The 13,444-nt window shown below is 58.1% G+C and overlaps 1 protein-coding gene across 1 annotated transcript in view; it reads left to right on the forward strand.

The window, feature by feature from the left end:
• Nucleotides 1-13,321, forward strand: part of CORO7 (coronin 7) — a 58,466-nt gene extending 45,145 nt beyond the window's left edge. Inside the window, exons 10-28 of the mRNA XM_077141935.1 lie at nt 1,240-1,294; nt 1,798-1,855; nt 1,946-2,091; nt 2,174-2,266; nt 5,178-5,303; nt 6,510-6,636; nt 7,260-7,435; nt 7,878-7,986; nt 8,071-8,157; nt 8,243-8,385; nt 8,459-8,563; nt 8,640-8,725; nt 9,580-9,721; nt 9,824-9,913; nt 10,425-10,541; nt 10,800-10,935; nt 11,301-11,392; nt 11,764-11,850; nt 11,938-13,321. Coding sequence (XP_076998050.1) covers nt 1,240-1,294; nt 1,798-1,855; nt 1,946-2,091; nt 2,174-2,266; nt 5,178-5,303; nt 6,510-6,636; nt 7,260-7,435; nt 7,878-7,986; nt 8,071-8,157; nt 8,243-8,385; nt 8,459-8,563; nt 8,640-8,725; nt 9,580-9,721; nt 9,824-9,913; nt 10,425-10,541; nt 10,800-10,935; nt 11,301-11,392; nt 11,764-11,850; nt 11,938-11,943 — 1,981 coding nt within the window. The 3' untranslated portion in view covers nt 11,944-13,321. The remainder of the gene's footprint in view (nt 1-1,239; nt 1,295-1,797; nt 1,856-1,945; nt 2,092-2,173; nt 2,267-5,177; nt 5,304-6,509; nt 6,637-7,259; nt 7,436-7,877; nt 7,987-8,070; nt 8,158-8,242; nt 8,386-8,458; nt 8,564-8,639; nt 8,726-9,579; nt 9,722-9,823; nt 9,914-10,424; nt 10,542-10,799; nt 10,936-11,300; nt 11,393-11,763; nt 11,851-11,937) is intronic.
• The last annotated feature ends 123 nt before the right edge of the window (nt 13,322-13,444 follow it).

Raw genomic sequence — 13,444 nt, forward strand, 5'->3', positions numbered from 1 at the left:
TCCCCCGCCCCCGGCTGGCAGTGGGCAGGCCTGTCAGGAAGGGACCTGACCAAGCCTGGCTCACCCTGCCTGCCTGAGGGAATTAAAAGCCTGAGTTTCTCAAGGGTGACGGGCCCAGGACTTTCCAGGAAGCTGCGGAGATGCTGAGCCCCACGCAGCCTCCAGCCCCTACTCTGTCCTGGTGGGTGGGCAGGCGAGGGAGGGGACAAGCGAAGGGGGAGGCTGGGCCCTCAGTTGCCTGGGTGAGGGGCCAAGGCAGCTGCCACAGCTGGGTGACCTCTGACCACTGGCCCTGCAGTGGGGACGGGTTTTTGTCCAAGGGTGCGTATCGGTTTCAGGATAGGGGTCTGGGAAGGGTCTTGGGGATGTGACTCGTGGGCCAGGAACAAGAAACAGGAAAAGCCGCCTGTGAGCCTTCCCTCCTGGGCCCCTGCACCCCACCCCACCCCCAGACCCCAGGCAGGAGGTGACACTAGCAGGGAGGGCAGACAGTTGCATGGCCAGGCCTGGGCGAGTCCCAGGCCGAGAGGGCAGCTAGCCAAGGCTGAGACTGGCGAGAGTGGCAGGGGCTCCCGGGACCTGGCCTCTCACATCGCCCCAGCCGCCATCCCTTCCCACTAAGGGCACTACCTGGGGAGCAGGGAGGGGACACGAGATGCCGCCCACCAGCCCAGCCTGGCTGCAGCGGTGGAAGGGACAGGATGTAGAGCAGCCGAGGACGCCCGTCCTCCCAGGGTGCCTGGCTCAGGCTCGGGCACGGGGGCTCGGGTTGGAGCCTGCGCCTCTGTGTACCTAGGAAGCCACCACGACTGACGCGTAGCTCCTGGGCTCCGGTTAAATGACCGATCCCTGGACCCCACCCATAGAGAGGCAGCACGATGCGGGGTGGGGAGGGGGTTAGACCCACCCCCACCCCACCCTGTAACACTGACCGGGTGTCCAGGCTGGCCGCGATGGGTCTGGGGACAGAATGTTGTTGGGGTCTCCGCGGGATTGGGGCACCTGGGGCGGGTATCTGGCCTGGGGTGCAGGGCAGGAGGGACCTGGGGAGAGAGAGGGGCTGGCATGTGGGGATGTGGGCGTTGAGGCCCAGGAAGGGGAGGCTGGACGCAGGGGGAGGGGGCATCGCTCTGGCTCCCTGTGGGGCCTGCCCCAAACCTGGACTGGGGTCGTGGGCTCCCAGTCCTGCCCTCTCACCCAGGGTCGGGTAGCATCCCACCAACGGGCCTCTCCCCGCAGGTCTCTGATGCCCCTGCTGGACCCCGACTCCGGGCTCCTGGTTCTGGCCGGGAAGGTAAGTGAGAAGCTGGAGTGCCGCTCTCTGTGCTGGTGGCCAGCACCCCCACTTCTGCCTTCCTGTGCCCGGCCCCAACCTTCCATCCCACTAGCCTGCCAGGAAAGGGGAATGTGCAGGAACACTCACCCGCTCTGGGGGGAGGGACAGGAGCAGCCTGGCACAGAGAGCACCGTGCCCCAGCCTCACACCCCATGCCAGGCCTAGCGGCCTCTCATGGGGTGTCCCGTGGGGCCCAGAGAACCGCAGCCCCCAAGGTGTCAGGTTGACCAGGCCCAGCCGAGGAGCAGGCCTGGCTGTGTAGATGAGACCCCGGCTACCAGCCCCAGCCGCCTGCCCCCCGGTGCTGAGATGGTGGACGCTAGTGAGGTGGAAGCCGTGGGGGTGAGGTCAGGGCCTGGCAGGGCATGTGCTCAGTGGGGGGGGCGCCGAGACTCTTGGGCTGAGGTCCTCGGGGTGGGTTGGGTGTGGTTAGTGCGGAGCTCAGGCCGGGCTCATTCCAGGGCGAGAGTCAGCTGTCGTGCTACGAGGTGACCCTGCAGCAGCCGGCGCTGAGCCCTGGTGAGCCCCCACCCGTTCTGCCCTCCCCCACCACTCCCCCGAACCGCGCCCCCCTCTGACCGCCCCCTCCCCCCATGCTGTCCCTGCCAGTAAACCAGTGCGTCCTGGAGAATGTGCTGCGGGGCGCAGCCCTGGTGCCCCGGCGGGCGCTGGCCGTCTCCAGCTGCGAGGTGCTCCGTGTGCTGCAGCTGGGCGACACGGCCATCCTGCCCATCAGCTACCACGTACCCCGCAAGGTCAGGAGCCTGGTTGGGGTGAGGGGTGCTGGGGGGTTCTGGGGGCCCCAAGGCCTCACTGTCGCTGTCACTCTGCTCCCAGGCTGCAGAGTTCCATGAGGACCTGTTCCCCGACACCGCAGGCTGTGTGCCCGCCTCTGACCCCCAGGCCTGGTGGGCAGGGAGCAATCAGCAGGTAGGACCAAACCCTGGCTCGCGGCTCTCTGCCTCCTCCAGGAAGCCCTCTGGGCCTTGCTGGAGGCGCCGGTCAGCAGCTCCTAGCCCTGGCCCCACAGCCCAGCTCGGCGCTCACTCAGCCGGGCTACCAGACAAAGGCGGTGGAGGCTTTTGCCCAGAAACCCTCAAATGACTGATTCCTGAGACACTGGAGTTTCAAAGAGAGAAAAAGTTTATTGCTAAGCATCAAGCAGGAGATCAGATGGCCTGTGGGCTCCAAAACCTGTCTCCCTGAACTGCAGTGATTTTGATGGTTTTATAGTATCAAAAAGGTGAGCAGGCTTTAGGATAAATCAATATGATGTCAGAGGTGATGTAATTACTGAGCGTGCGCAGATTGATTACATGTCCAGTCATGGGACGTAAGTAAGAATGGTGGCCTTGATTTGAGGAGGGGCATGATTTTTAGGATTAAAATGAGGTCCAGGTGACCTGTAGGTTAAAGTCTAGGCTACTGCCCATGTCAGGCAGCCCCACTTTGGTTAGATCCAGTCCCGACTATGAAGATAACTTTGGACTTGGGTGGGTTAGTTCTGGCGGACTCAAGATTCTTCGTTAATAAACCCTTAGGGGCTGTCTAAGGTGATCACAAAAGTCTGAAGTTGAAAAACTACAAAATGGGTACAAGTGAAGTCACAAGGTTTTTATTGTCACAAGGGCTCAAGAGAAAGGCTATACAATCTTCATGAGAGATCAAGGCAGCTGGGTTACAGTTCAGAGATTTCAGATATTGGCTACTCCAACCTACCAGAAAGTGAAAAGGAATGTGTATATGATGATTCAGTAATCACAGTCACTCCTTAGATGGTGTATAGGAAGAAGTTCAGTCAATGCAAGCTAGGGTCTATAGTCAACAGTAATACTGTAATATGCTTCTACTGAATGTAACAAAGGCATTATGCCAAAACCAAATGTCAACAAGCAAGGTTGGGGGGTGGTGGGGGAGGCGTATGGCAGGGAGGCGTATGGATTCATCACAGAAGAAAAGGAAATGTCTTCATATAGATTATGGTGGCAGTGTTCAAGATTCGCAATGGATGGAGGTGGCCTAAGGGTACAAAGACAGGAATGGAAGGGGGACGTGTGGGGTATACACACAACAGACTACCGAGTGACTGCAAGAAGGAATGAAGTTGTGAGACGTGCAACTAGGTGAATGAACCTTAAGGATGGTATGTTGATTGTAATAGCAGAAACAGAAAGACAAATATTATCATGCCTCACTTATATGGACTAACTGTAATGTATAAACTCAGAGAATTGAAGTCAAGAGCATGGGTTATCAAGTTGGGGCCTACTGTAGAGGTTCCCAGACTGTGAGCTCTTACAGCAGTCATAGCTATTCAGGAGTTGTAGCTGACATTTCAAAATTCTGAGATGCTGAGCTATTTGTAAATGACCTGGTCGTTCGCTGAAACTTCAGGTATTTGTGTGACATCTGAGACTCAGAGTTGGAGTCCTGAGGCTACGAAAGTCAGCACTACCCCATACAGGAACTGTTTAAAAATGTTGAAAAGTGATCAAGACTTCAACTAGAGGTATGAATGAAGCTGATCTGAAAAGGACTAAGGTAGATCAGAAAACAGAGTAAAGGATGATATGGTCCTTATTTTAAAACTTCAACTTCTGTGTGAGACCAAAGGAAGGAATATTTATTTGGTACAAAAGTTATATTTTGGGTAGCACATTATCTAATTTAACTTGTATGATCAGTTTATTTTAACACCATAATGGAATCTTGAATAGGGCATGATAGCCTGTTGGTTTGTACAGGTCAGTGTGATGCCGCAATATATCCCAGAGTAATTTGGGTAGAGAATAAAAAGTATTTGCAAAGTCCTCTTGTGGGACTGAGGAGAAAGGAGGAAATATTAAACTTCCCTACCTGGGGAATTACTAATATTCTCTCAAGCAGTGGGGACCACCAATTCAATAGGCTGAGCCCTCCATCTGAGCCCTATGAATTTTCTCCTCCAAAGAACAGGCTAAGCCTACTTATAATTATGCCCAAGAGTCATCCCCAGAGAACCTCTTTTGTTGTTCAGATGTGCCCTCTGTCTCTAAGCCACCTCAGCAGGTGAACTCACTGCTCTGCCCTCCCCCCCCCAAAGTGGGACATGACTCCCAGGGGTATAAATCTCCCTGGCAAAGTGGAGAACACCCGGGATGAACTGGGACCCAGCATCATGGGATTGAGAAAGCCTTCTTGACCAAAAGGGGGGAGAGAAGTGAAACAAAATCTCAGTGGCTGAGAGATTTCAAATAGAGTCGAGAGGTTATCCTGGAGGTTATTCTTATGCATTATAGAGATATCCCCTTTTTAGTCTATGGTATATTGAAGAGGCTGGAGGGAAGTACCTGAAACTGTTGAACTGTGTTCCAGTAGCCTTGATTCTTGAAGATGACCATATAATTACATAGCTTTTATTATATAACTGTGTGATGTGAAAACCTTGTGTCTGATGCTCCTTTTATCCAGAATATGGACAGATGAGTGAAAAAATAAGGATAAGAAATAAAAATACCCCCCTTTAAATAAGGGGGGGGTAAAGGGTAAAAAAATTGGGTAGATTGAAATACTAGTGGTCAGTAAGAGGGAGGGGTAAGGAGTAGGGGATGTATGAGCTTTTTTTCTTTTTATTTCTTTTTCTGGAGTGATGCAAGTGTTCTAAAAATGATCATGGCGATGAATCCACAGCTGTGTGATGAAAAAAAAAATCATCCCTTAAATCCTAACTTCTCGGTCATAGCTGGGCCTTCCCTGTGGCCCCCCTCCCCGACGCTCCCTTCCCACAGGGCGGCCCAAGCGCCCCACTTCCCCAGAGCCCCACGCCCACTCCAGACTCCTAACTGCCCCCTTCTTTGCACAGGTGCAGCGCGTCAGCCTCCACCCAGCCCGCCGGCCTCACAGCAGCTTCACTTCCCGCCTGGTGCCCCCCACGGAGCCCTCCCCTACCCCAGCTGCAGGGACACCCGTGGGTGACACAGACCCAAGCGTAAGTGCCGAGACTGTCCCACCCACCCCACTACCCACAGAAGCACTGGGACCCCTCCAGAGTAGACAGTCGAGTGGGGGCCCCCCTTCTCCAACGCCAGGGTTTTGGGGGGGGGGGTGCCCGGGGCCATGCTGGCAGCAGCCTGCCGAATGGCTTTTTGGTTCTTTAGTTTTATCGTGGTGACAAAAAAAAAAGTGAAACTTCCCATTTTCGCCGTCTTTAAGTGTGCAATTCAATGGCACTCATTGCATTTACAGTGTGCTCCCATTGCCGCCCTCAGTTATGGTACCTTTTCCATCTCCCCCTGACAGAAACTCTGTCCCCACTCAGCAGCAGCCCCCCGTCCCCCTCCCCACCGCCCCTGGTAGCTTTCTGTCCCCGTGGTTTTGCCCAGTCTCAGTTTGTGCAAGTCAATCGTACAATATTTGTCCTTTTACGTCTGGCATCTTTCATTTAGCATAATGCTTTCAAGGTTCATCCAGCTTGTAGCATGTGTTAGAACTTCATTCATTCGTGTGGCTGAGTAACATTCCATTGTCTGGGTAAATTCCTCCTTGTGTTTCTCCATTCATCTGTTGACGGACACTTGGGTTGCTTCCACCCTTTGTCTACTGTGCATGACACTGCTGTGCACATTGGCATAAGAGTATCTGTTTTGAGTCCCTGTTTTCAGTTCCTGTGGGTCTGTACCTAGGAATGGAATTGTGGGGCCACACGGCAGTTCTGTGTTTAGCTTTCTGAGGATTGCCAAACCATTTCCTGCAGTGGTCAGTGTTTTTTTTTGGTTTTTTTTTTTTTTTCCACCTTTTGTAGTTGCCAAGTAACACAGAAACTCGGGAAACATAAAGAACCTATGGTATTTTTTTCAGTCGAGCAAATAGTTTAAAGGCAGGACTTTTGTATATAAAAATTGAGATTGCTGGATTCTGCTGAATACCGGATCTTACCTTGCTCCTGACCTCCCCAAAGCCAGGAGGAGCCAGCAGCCGCAGGCCCCCGTCTTCAGGCATTCACTTCCTCCATGCGGCGCCCCTCACCCATGTCTGGGTGGAGCCCCTGTCCTGCCCACGCCCCCTCCCTTGCCCCCCAGTGCAGGGTCCTGCCCGCCTCGTGTCCACAGCCCGCAGGAGCCCCAGAGGCCTGGGCCTGGGGTCTGGCCTGGTGCCCCAGGGCCTGCCTGCCTGACCTGGGGTGCTTCTCCCCCAGGAGGGCTTCTCCTCCCCTGCCAGCTCGCTGACGTCACCCTCCACGCCCTCCAGCCTGGACCCCTCGCTCTCTAGCACCAGTGGGGTCGGTACCAGCCCCAGCCAGAGGTCCCTGCAGAGCCTGCTGGGTAAGCGGGTCTGAATGGCGGCCAGCCCACTCGAGGCAGCCCTCTTGACCTATACCCCCAGCCCCAACCTGGATGGGACCCCTCTGCATCCCAAGCCCTGTGTCCCTACAGCCCTGCCTCCCACTGCCTTACCTCCCCCAAGCCCTGCCCCCCCAAGCCCCACCTCCCCAAGCCCCGCCTCCCACTGTCTTATCTGCCCATAAGCCCCGCCTCCCACCTGCCTTACCTTCCCTAAGCCCCGCCTCCCACTGCCTTACCTCCCGCAAGCCCCACCTCCTGCCTGCCTTACCTGCCCATAAGCCCCACCTCCAGCGGCCCCACACCTCCCCCAGCTCTCCTTGCCTTCCTTCCTGCACGGAGCCCTCAGGCAGGGCATCCCAGACTGCCCCAGGCTTGCGGCTCCTAGTGGAGCCATGGACTCTCTTTGAGAAGACAAGGAAGGCTCCTGGGCCTCAGCAGTCAAACTAGAGGGTGCCTGAACCAGTGGTTTTCAAGCTGTGTTCCCTGGAGCCCCGGGGTCCCCCGAGAAGCTCAGGAACACAGAGAGGATGAGGCTCTGCCAGCAGGGCCGGGGGACAGGCAAGGCTCCCTCAGCCAAGCTCTGTGTCCCTGCCACCCGCTAGGCCCCAGCTCCAAGTTCCGCCACACCCAGGGCACCGTGCTGCACCGAGACAGCCACATCACCAACCTCAAGGGGCTCAACCTCACCACCCCCGGCGAGAGTGACGGCTTCTGTGCCAACCGGCTGCGGGTGGCCGTACCCCTGCTCAGCAGCGGTGGGCAGGTGGCTGTGCTCGAGGTGAGGGCCCAGGCCCCCCGCTGCCCCTGGGGTCTCCGGGCAGCACAGGTGCTGAGGACCTACCTCGCAGCTGCCCCAGGCAGTGGGTGCCACTCTCACCCCCATTTTACAGATGGGGGCATTGAGGCACAGAGAGGTTTAGAGGCCTGCCCGAGGCCACACAGCCGTGTAAGTGGTGGAGCTGGGATTCACACCCAGGCACCAACAGTTCCGAGCCGAGCTCTGCCCACCATTGCACACTGCCCTTCCCCCACTTTTGGGCCTCACCTTTGGCACTTGGGGCTCAGGGCACAAGGCAGCTGAGGAGGGCACTTGGGTCACAGAGAGGTGGGGCCTGGGCTGCAGAGGGCGGGCGTCCAGGCATGCTGCCCCAGCTGCAGCCCCCCAGCTGCATTCTCCTGCCTGGTTCTGATGGGCTGCGGGCTGGGGGTCCCTCCCACAGCTGCGGAAGCCTGGCCGCCTGCCTGACACAGCACTGCCCACGCTACAGAACCGGGCAGCCGTGACCGATCTTGCCTGGGACCCCTTTGACCCTCATCGCCTGGCCATAGGTAAGGAGGGGGCTTCCGGGCTGGAGTGGGGTCTGAGCAGCTTGGGGCTCTTGGCCCAGGAGTGAAGGCAGGTGCTCCCTGCAGCTGGAGAGGATGCAAGGATCCGACTGTGGCGGGTGCCCCCAGAGGGTCTGGAGGAAGTGCTGACCACGCCCGAGGCCATCCTCTCAGGTCAGGGGCCAGGATGGGGCCGGGATGGGGGGTGTGCAGCAGTGACTCCCAAGGGGCTCAGAGTCCCCTGCTGCCTCTCCCCCAGGCCACGCGGAGAAGATCTATTCCCTGCGCTTCCACCCGCTGGCGGCTGATGTGCTGGCTTCCTCTTCCTATGACCTCACCGTTCGCATCTGGGACCTCCAGGCTGGAGCCGAGCGGCTGCGGCTGCAGGGCCACCGGGACCAGGTAGGACAGCTGCACGGACAGGGGCCTGACCGCGAGGTGAGTGGCCACCCTTCATGTCCCCGCCCACCCCCAGATCTTTGGCCTGGCCTGGAGTCCCGACGGGCAGCGGCTGGCCACTGTCTGCAAGGATGGGCGTGTGCGGGTCTATGAGCCCCGGAGTGGCCCTGAGCCCCTGCAGGTGAGTGAGTGTGGGCTGGGGGGACTGTCTGGCCTGCCTGGGGCCCCACTGGGCCTCACACGCTGTATCCCAACAGGAAGGTCCAGGGCCGGAGGGGGCCCGTGGAGCCCGGGTTGTCTGGGTGTGTGATGGTCACTGCCTGCTGGTGTCCGGCTTTGACAGGTGAGGGTTCAGAGCCCACTGTCCCCATCCCCCAGCTTCAGCAGCCACCTGCGTCCCCTTTCCCCAAACACACTTTTGCAGAAACTATCCCCACCTCACTTTTTGGATGAATGGATAGATGAGGCTTCGACGGGTGGACAGACAGACAAGGATGGATGGGTGGATGATGGGGAGGATTGATAATGGATAAGATGGGCAAACAAAATGGGTGGGTGGGTAAATGGATGGATGAAGGATGGGTGATGAATGAATGGATAAATGGATAGATGGCTGGTAGGAGGGAGGGCGGGAGGGTGGGAGGGAGGCAGGGATGGAGAGGGAGGTCACTGGAAACCCAGAGGGATGAGATCGAGGAGACGGCCTCATGAGGAATCAGGTGAGGTACAGGAAACAGCAGGCCGACTGGAGAGGACTGGGAGGTTAGTACTGGTCACTTCTGAGGAGGAATCAGGGAAGGCTGCCTGGTGGTGGTGTCTTCTGGGCTGTGCCACAAAGCAGGTGAGACTCAGACACCTAGAGGAGAGGGCATTTGAGTATGAATGGAAATCCTGATAGGAGCTGGGCAAGGTGAGAAAAGTCCAGGAAGGCCAAGTGGGGTCTCAGAGACCAGACTTAGGAGATGGGTCCTTGGGCCAGAAGCGTGCGGAGGAGGATGTGAGGACAGTAGAGGGGGCAGCAGCCAGGGAAGAGAGGCCAGAGGCAAGAAGGCTAGTTGGTTTGCTGCTGCACTGGGTGGGTAGCTCTGAGGGTAGGGGTGGCCTCTCCCAGCCCTGGGGCCCTTGGAGTCTTTGCCCTGCACCAGGCACCTCCAGCTCCAAGGACCTGCCTCTGCTCCCAACCCCCCAACCCTGCAGCCGAAGCGAGCGCCAGCTGCTCCTGTACGCGGCCGAGGCCCTGGCCACTGGCCCCCTGGCCGTGCTGGGCCTCGATGTGGCCCCTTCGACCCTGCTACCCAGCTACGACCCCGACACTGGCGTGGTGCTGCTCACGGGCAAGGTGGGCTGGGCTGGGCTGGGGGAGGACGGTGGGCAGGTGAGAGGGGGGAGGGAGGCCAGGGGCCCACTGTACTGTTGCCTGGCCCGTCCTCTGTCCCTCCAGGGTGACACCCGCGTGTTCCTGTACGAGCTACTCCCTGAGGCCCCTTTCTTCCTGGAGTGCAACAGCTTCACATCGCCAGACCCCCACAAGGTGAGCCCACATGGGCCCTTTGGCACCCCATCTGCTCCTGGGCACCCAGCCCATTCCCAGGCACCCAGCCTGCTGTCGATCACCCAGCCCGCTCCCAGGCCTGGGGTCCCTTGGCTGGACCGCAGCGCTCCCTCGCCCTCTCGTGGCCGTTTGGGGAAGTGCGTCCGCCAGAACTGGTTGTGAAGTTTCCAGGAATTTTGCAAGCTGGTTGTTAAAACTCAAACATTATTAATTACTAAATTATATCAAAGTAACTCATATAAACTTGCAATTAATTGAGTTATATTAGAAACAAAGGCAATAATCAAAGTTTATTGGTTCCCAGTCATCTAATCAGATTTTACTGTTTACCGGTTGTGGTCACGTACGTGCACTGCACAGCTTTCCCCAGCTCCGCACTCAGGCAGGCTCCTGGGTGACTGAAACCGGCCATGCTGGGAGTGTTTACACCACGGAAACGTGCGCATGCTTCAAAGCAGGGCTCTGGCTCTGACCACCCGCCTCTCCTCAGGGCTTCATTCTCCTGCCCAAGACCGAGTGTGACGTGCGGGAAGTGGAGTTTGCCCGATGCCTCCGGCTCCGCCAGAACTCCCTGGAGCCTGTCGCTTTCCGGCTGCCCCGTGTCAGGGTGAGGTTGGGGGCCAAGGGCTCCCACGCATAACCCCCCCTTCCCCAGGCCGGGCAGGGACTTTGGGCCCTGTCTGGCCTTGTCCCCAAACCTCCCCACTCAGTGCTCGTCAGAGCTGTTGTTTATCCTGCTGAGATTCTGCAGCTCCCAGGCTGCGGGGAGGGTCCCAGCTCTCCCCACCGCCCTGGCCTAGTGGGGGCAGTGTGCTCCGGGCCCCTAGGTGCTGCTTCAGGACGGCCCTCTCCTCCCTCCCTGCAGAAAGAGTTCTTCCAGGATGACATGTTCCCAGCCACAGCGGTGAGCTGGGAGCCGGTGCTCAGCGCTGAGGCCTGGTTCGGGGGCGCCAATGGGCAGCCCCGGCTCCTTGACCTGCAGCCCCCTGGCATGACCCCAGGTGGGAGGAGAGGCTGGGGGCGGGGAGCAGGGGGTCGGTGGGGGGGTGGAAAGGGGAGGTGGCAGGCCCAAGTCCACCCCTCTGGCCCGGCCAACACACAGAAGCTTCTGGCACCCGACTCACCCTCTGAGCCCTTGGAGCTTCCATCACATCCCTCCAGTGCAGACACACGCGCGTGCACTCACAGCACACACATGCACAACCACGGGCCCACAGCAGGCCCATAGCAGGGTCCACTTGCTGTTGGTGCTGCCCCTTGGGTCTCTGTCATGGAATCCCCTGGGGGCTGACACCCAGAGCTTGGGCAGGAAGCCCCCCTACCCCAGGCAGGGGCCCTGCTGATGTCTGGCCTCGCCCTACCACAGTGAGCCAGGCCCCCCGCGAGGCCCCCGCCCGGCGGGCCCCGTCCTTAGCGCTCTTCCTGGAAGAGAAGTCAGACCAACAGAAGAAGGAGGAGGTAGGTGTGGGGCTGGGTTGGCAGCGTAGAGGGGAGCCCGGGGGTCCTAGTGATACCCCTCGGCTCTCCCTGACTCCTGGCCTGGGGCAGGGCTGCCACCTGCCACTACCCTCAGATGGGGGCTTGGGAGACCCTCCCCATTCCAACCCCAATGAAGCCAGAGGTCTTGAACCCACGTCTTTGGGGATGGCTCTGTGTCTCTGCCTCCCGCCATCTCTGGTTTTCAGTGAAAACCCATCAGCTTTGCCAGGGTGCTAACCAAAACGGCTTTTCTCCTAACCTTATCCCTGTGGGGTAAGCTGCAGGCCCCGAGGCCTGGGGGCAGTAGCATCCCATCAGCCCTTCCCCTCCCCTGTGCACCCCTCCCCCAGCTGCTCAACGCCATGGTGGCCAAGCTGGGCAACCGGGAGGACCCACTTCCGCAGGACTCCTTTGAAGGTGTGGACGAGGACGAGTGGGTGAGTGGACATATAGCCCGACATCCTCCTCCCCTCTCCCCCGCCCTCCCAGCTCCCCCCACTGCATGCCCTGGTTTATCTCCCCAGGACTAGCCCGCCTGCCATTCCCCTGTGGCCTGGCCTGCAGCCCCCTCTGGAACTGCCCTGCGCCCTCTGCACATCTCGCACCTCATCCTCGAACCAGACGCCACCTCTTGGGCCCTGGCCTGCCTCACCCCCAGAAGCCTGGCACCCACTGGGCCTTGGGCACTTCCATGGTTTCGTGGCCAGGCCAGCTGCTCCTCCATGGCTGCCCACTCGCATGGGGAGCCAGGGCCATGGGGCAGGGTCGGTCAGCATGTCCCTGGGCTGGCCCGGGCCTGTCTCCCCTGTCCTTTCCACTGGCCTGGGTGGCCTTTCCCAGCACTGTCTGTACTACCTGCCAGCCATTCTTGCCTGCTGCCCCAATTCCGTCAAGGGCCTGGGGGCCGGCCCCCCACCGGGCCCTTTGGAGCAGCACCAACCTCAGGGGCTTGGGACCGGCGGGTCCTGCAACCCAGGCCGGAAGCCAGGAGAAGGGGTCATCACAGGGCATATGGCCCACCGAGGTGGGGAGCCCCGCAGGGACGGGCCTGCACGTGCCACGATGTTTCTGGCAATTAAACTTTCTCAGCTGGCCTCCTCTTGTGCTGCTCTGGCCTCTGTGCCATCTGGACAGGGGAATGGGGCAGGAAACTGGGTGAGGGCTGTTTGGCCCTCAGCTCCCCTCCTTGTGCACATGCCTCACGCTGCTCCTAAGGCCTTTTCAGCCCACTTGGGAGCTCATTCATTCTTTCTGCACATCGGTACATGCTGTGGCAGAGGCTGGCAGTGAATAGGAGAGACAAGGTCTTTTAAGAAGCTTGTTACAGCCTACCAGAACGAGCTATGTAAACAAGCGAGTAGCTGGCAAGTGTGCAGAGAGCTGTAAAGAAGAAAAGGAGTGAGTGGCTTGGATGCAGGGGTAAGCAGCATATTTAGGTATTTGAGAAGGTGACATAAGTTGAGACATAGAGCTGATAGGCTAAAAAACAGCCAGCCACGGAGAGAGCCAAGAGACCTTTCAGACAAAAGGAAGGACGGTGTGGGAACAAAATGAAAAAAGCATTTCGAGATTGCAGGATAGGAAGGGCAGGCAGAGGCCTGGAGAATGGTCCAAGGCTTCCAGGTGTTCCAAGGTGAAGAAAAGAGGTGAAAATCCTGCCCCCGCCCCCCCCAAATTCGCATTCTACTGGGAAAAAGCAGATAATAAACAATAGACATGAATTCCTGAAAACACAATTACTATTTGACCCAGCAATTCTACTCTTAGGTATATGCCCCAAAGAACTGAAAGCAAAGACTCAAAACAGTTACATGCCCACCAGTGTTTGTTCCAGTTTGCTAGCTGCCAGAATGTAACATACCAGAGATGGACTGGCTTTTAATAAAAGGGAATTTATTTCGTTAAAAATGTGTAGTTCTTCAAACGAAAGGCAGCTAACTTTCATCTGAGGTTCCTTCTTATGTGGAAAGGCACAGGGTGATCTCTGCTGGCCTTCTCACCAGGCCTCTGGGTTCCAACAACTTTCCCTGG

This window comes from Tamandua tetradactyla, chromosome 23, assembly GCF_023851605.1.
Source record: "Tamandua tetradactyla isolate mTamTet1 chromosome 23, mTamTet1.pri, whole genome shotgun sequence".
NCBI lineage: Eukaryota > Metazoa > Chordata > Mammalia > Pilosa > Myrmecophagidae > Tamandua > Tamandua tetradactyla.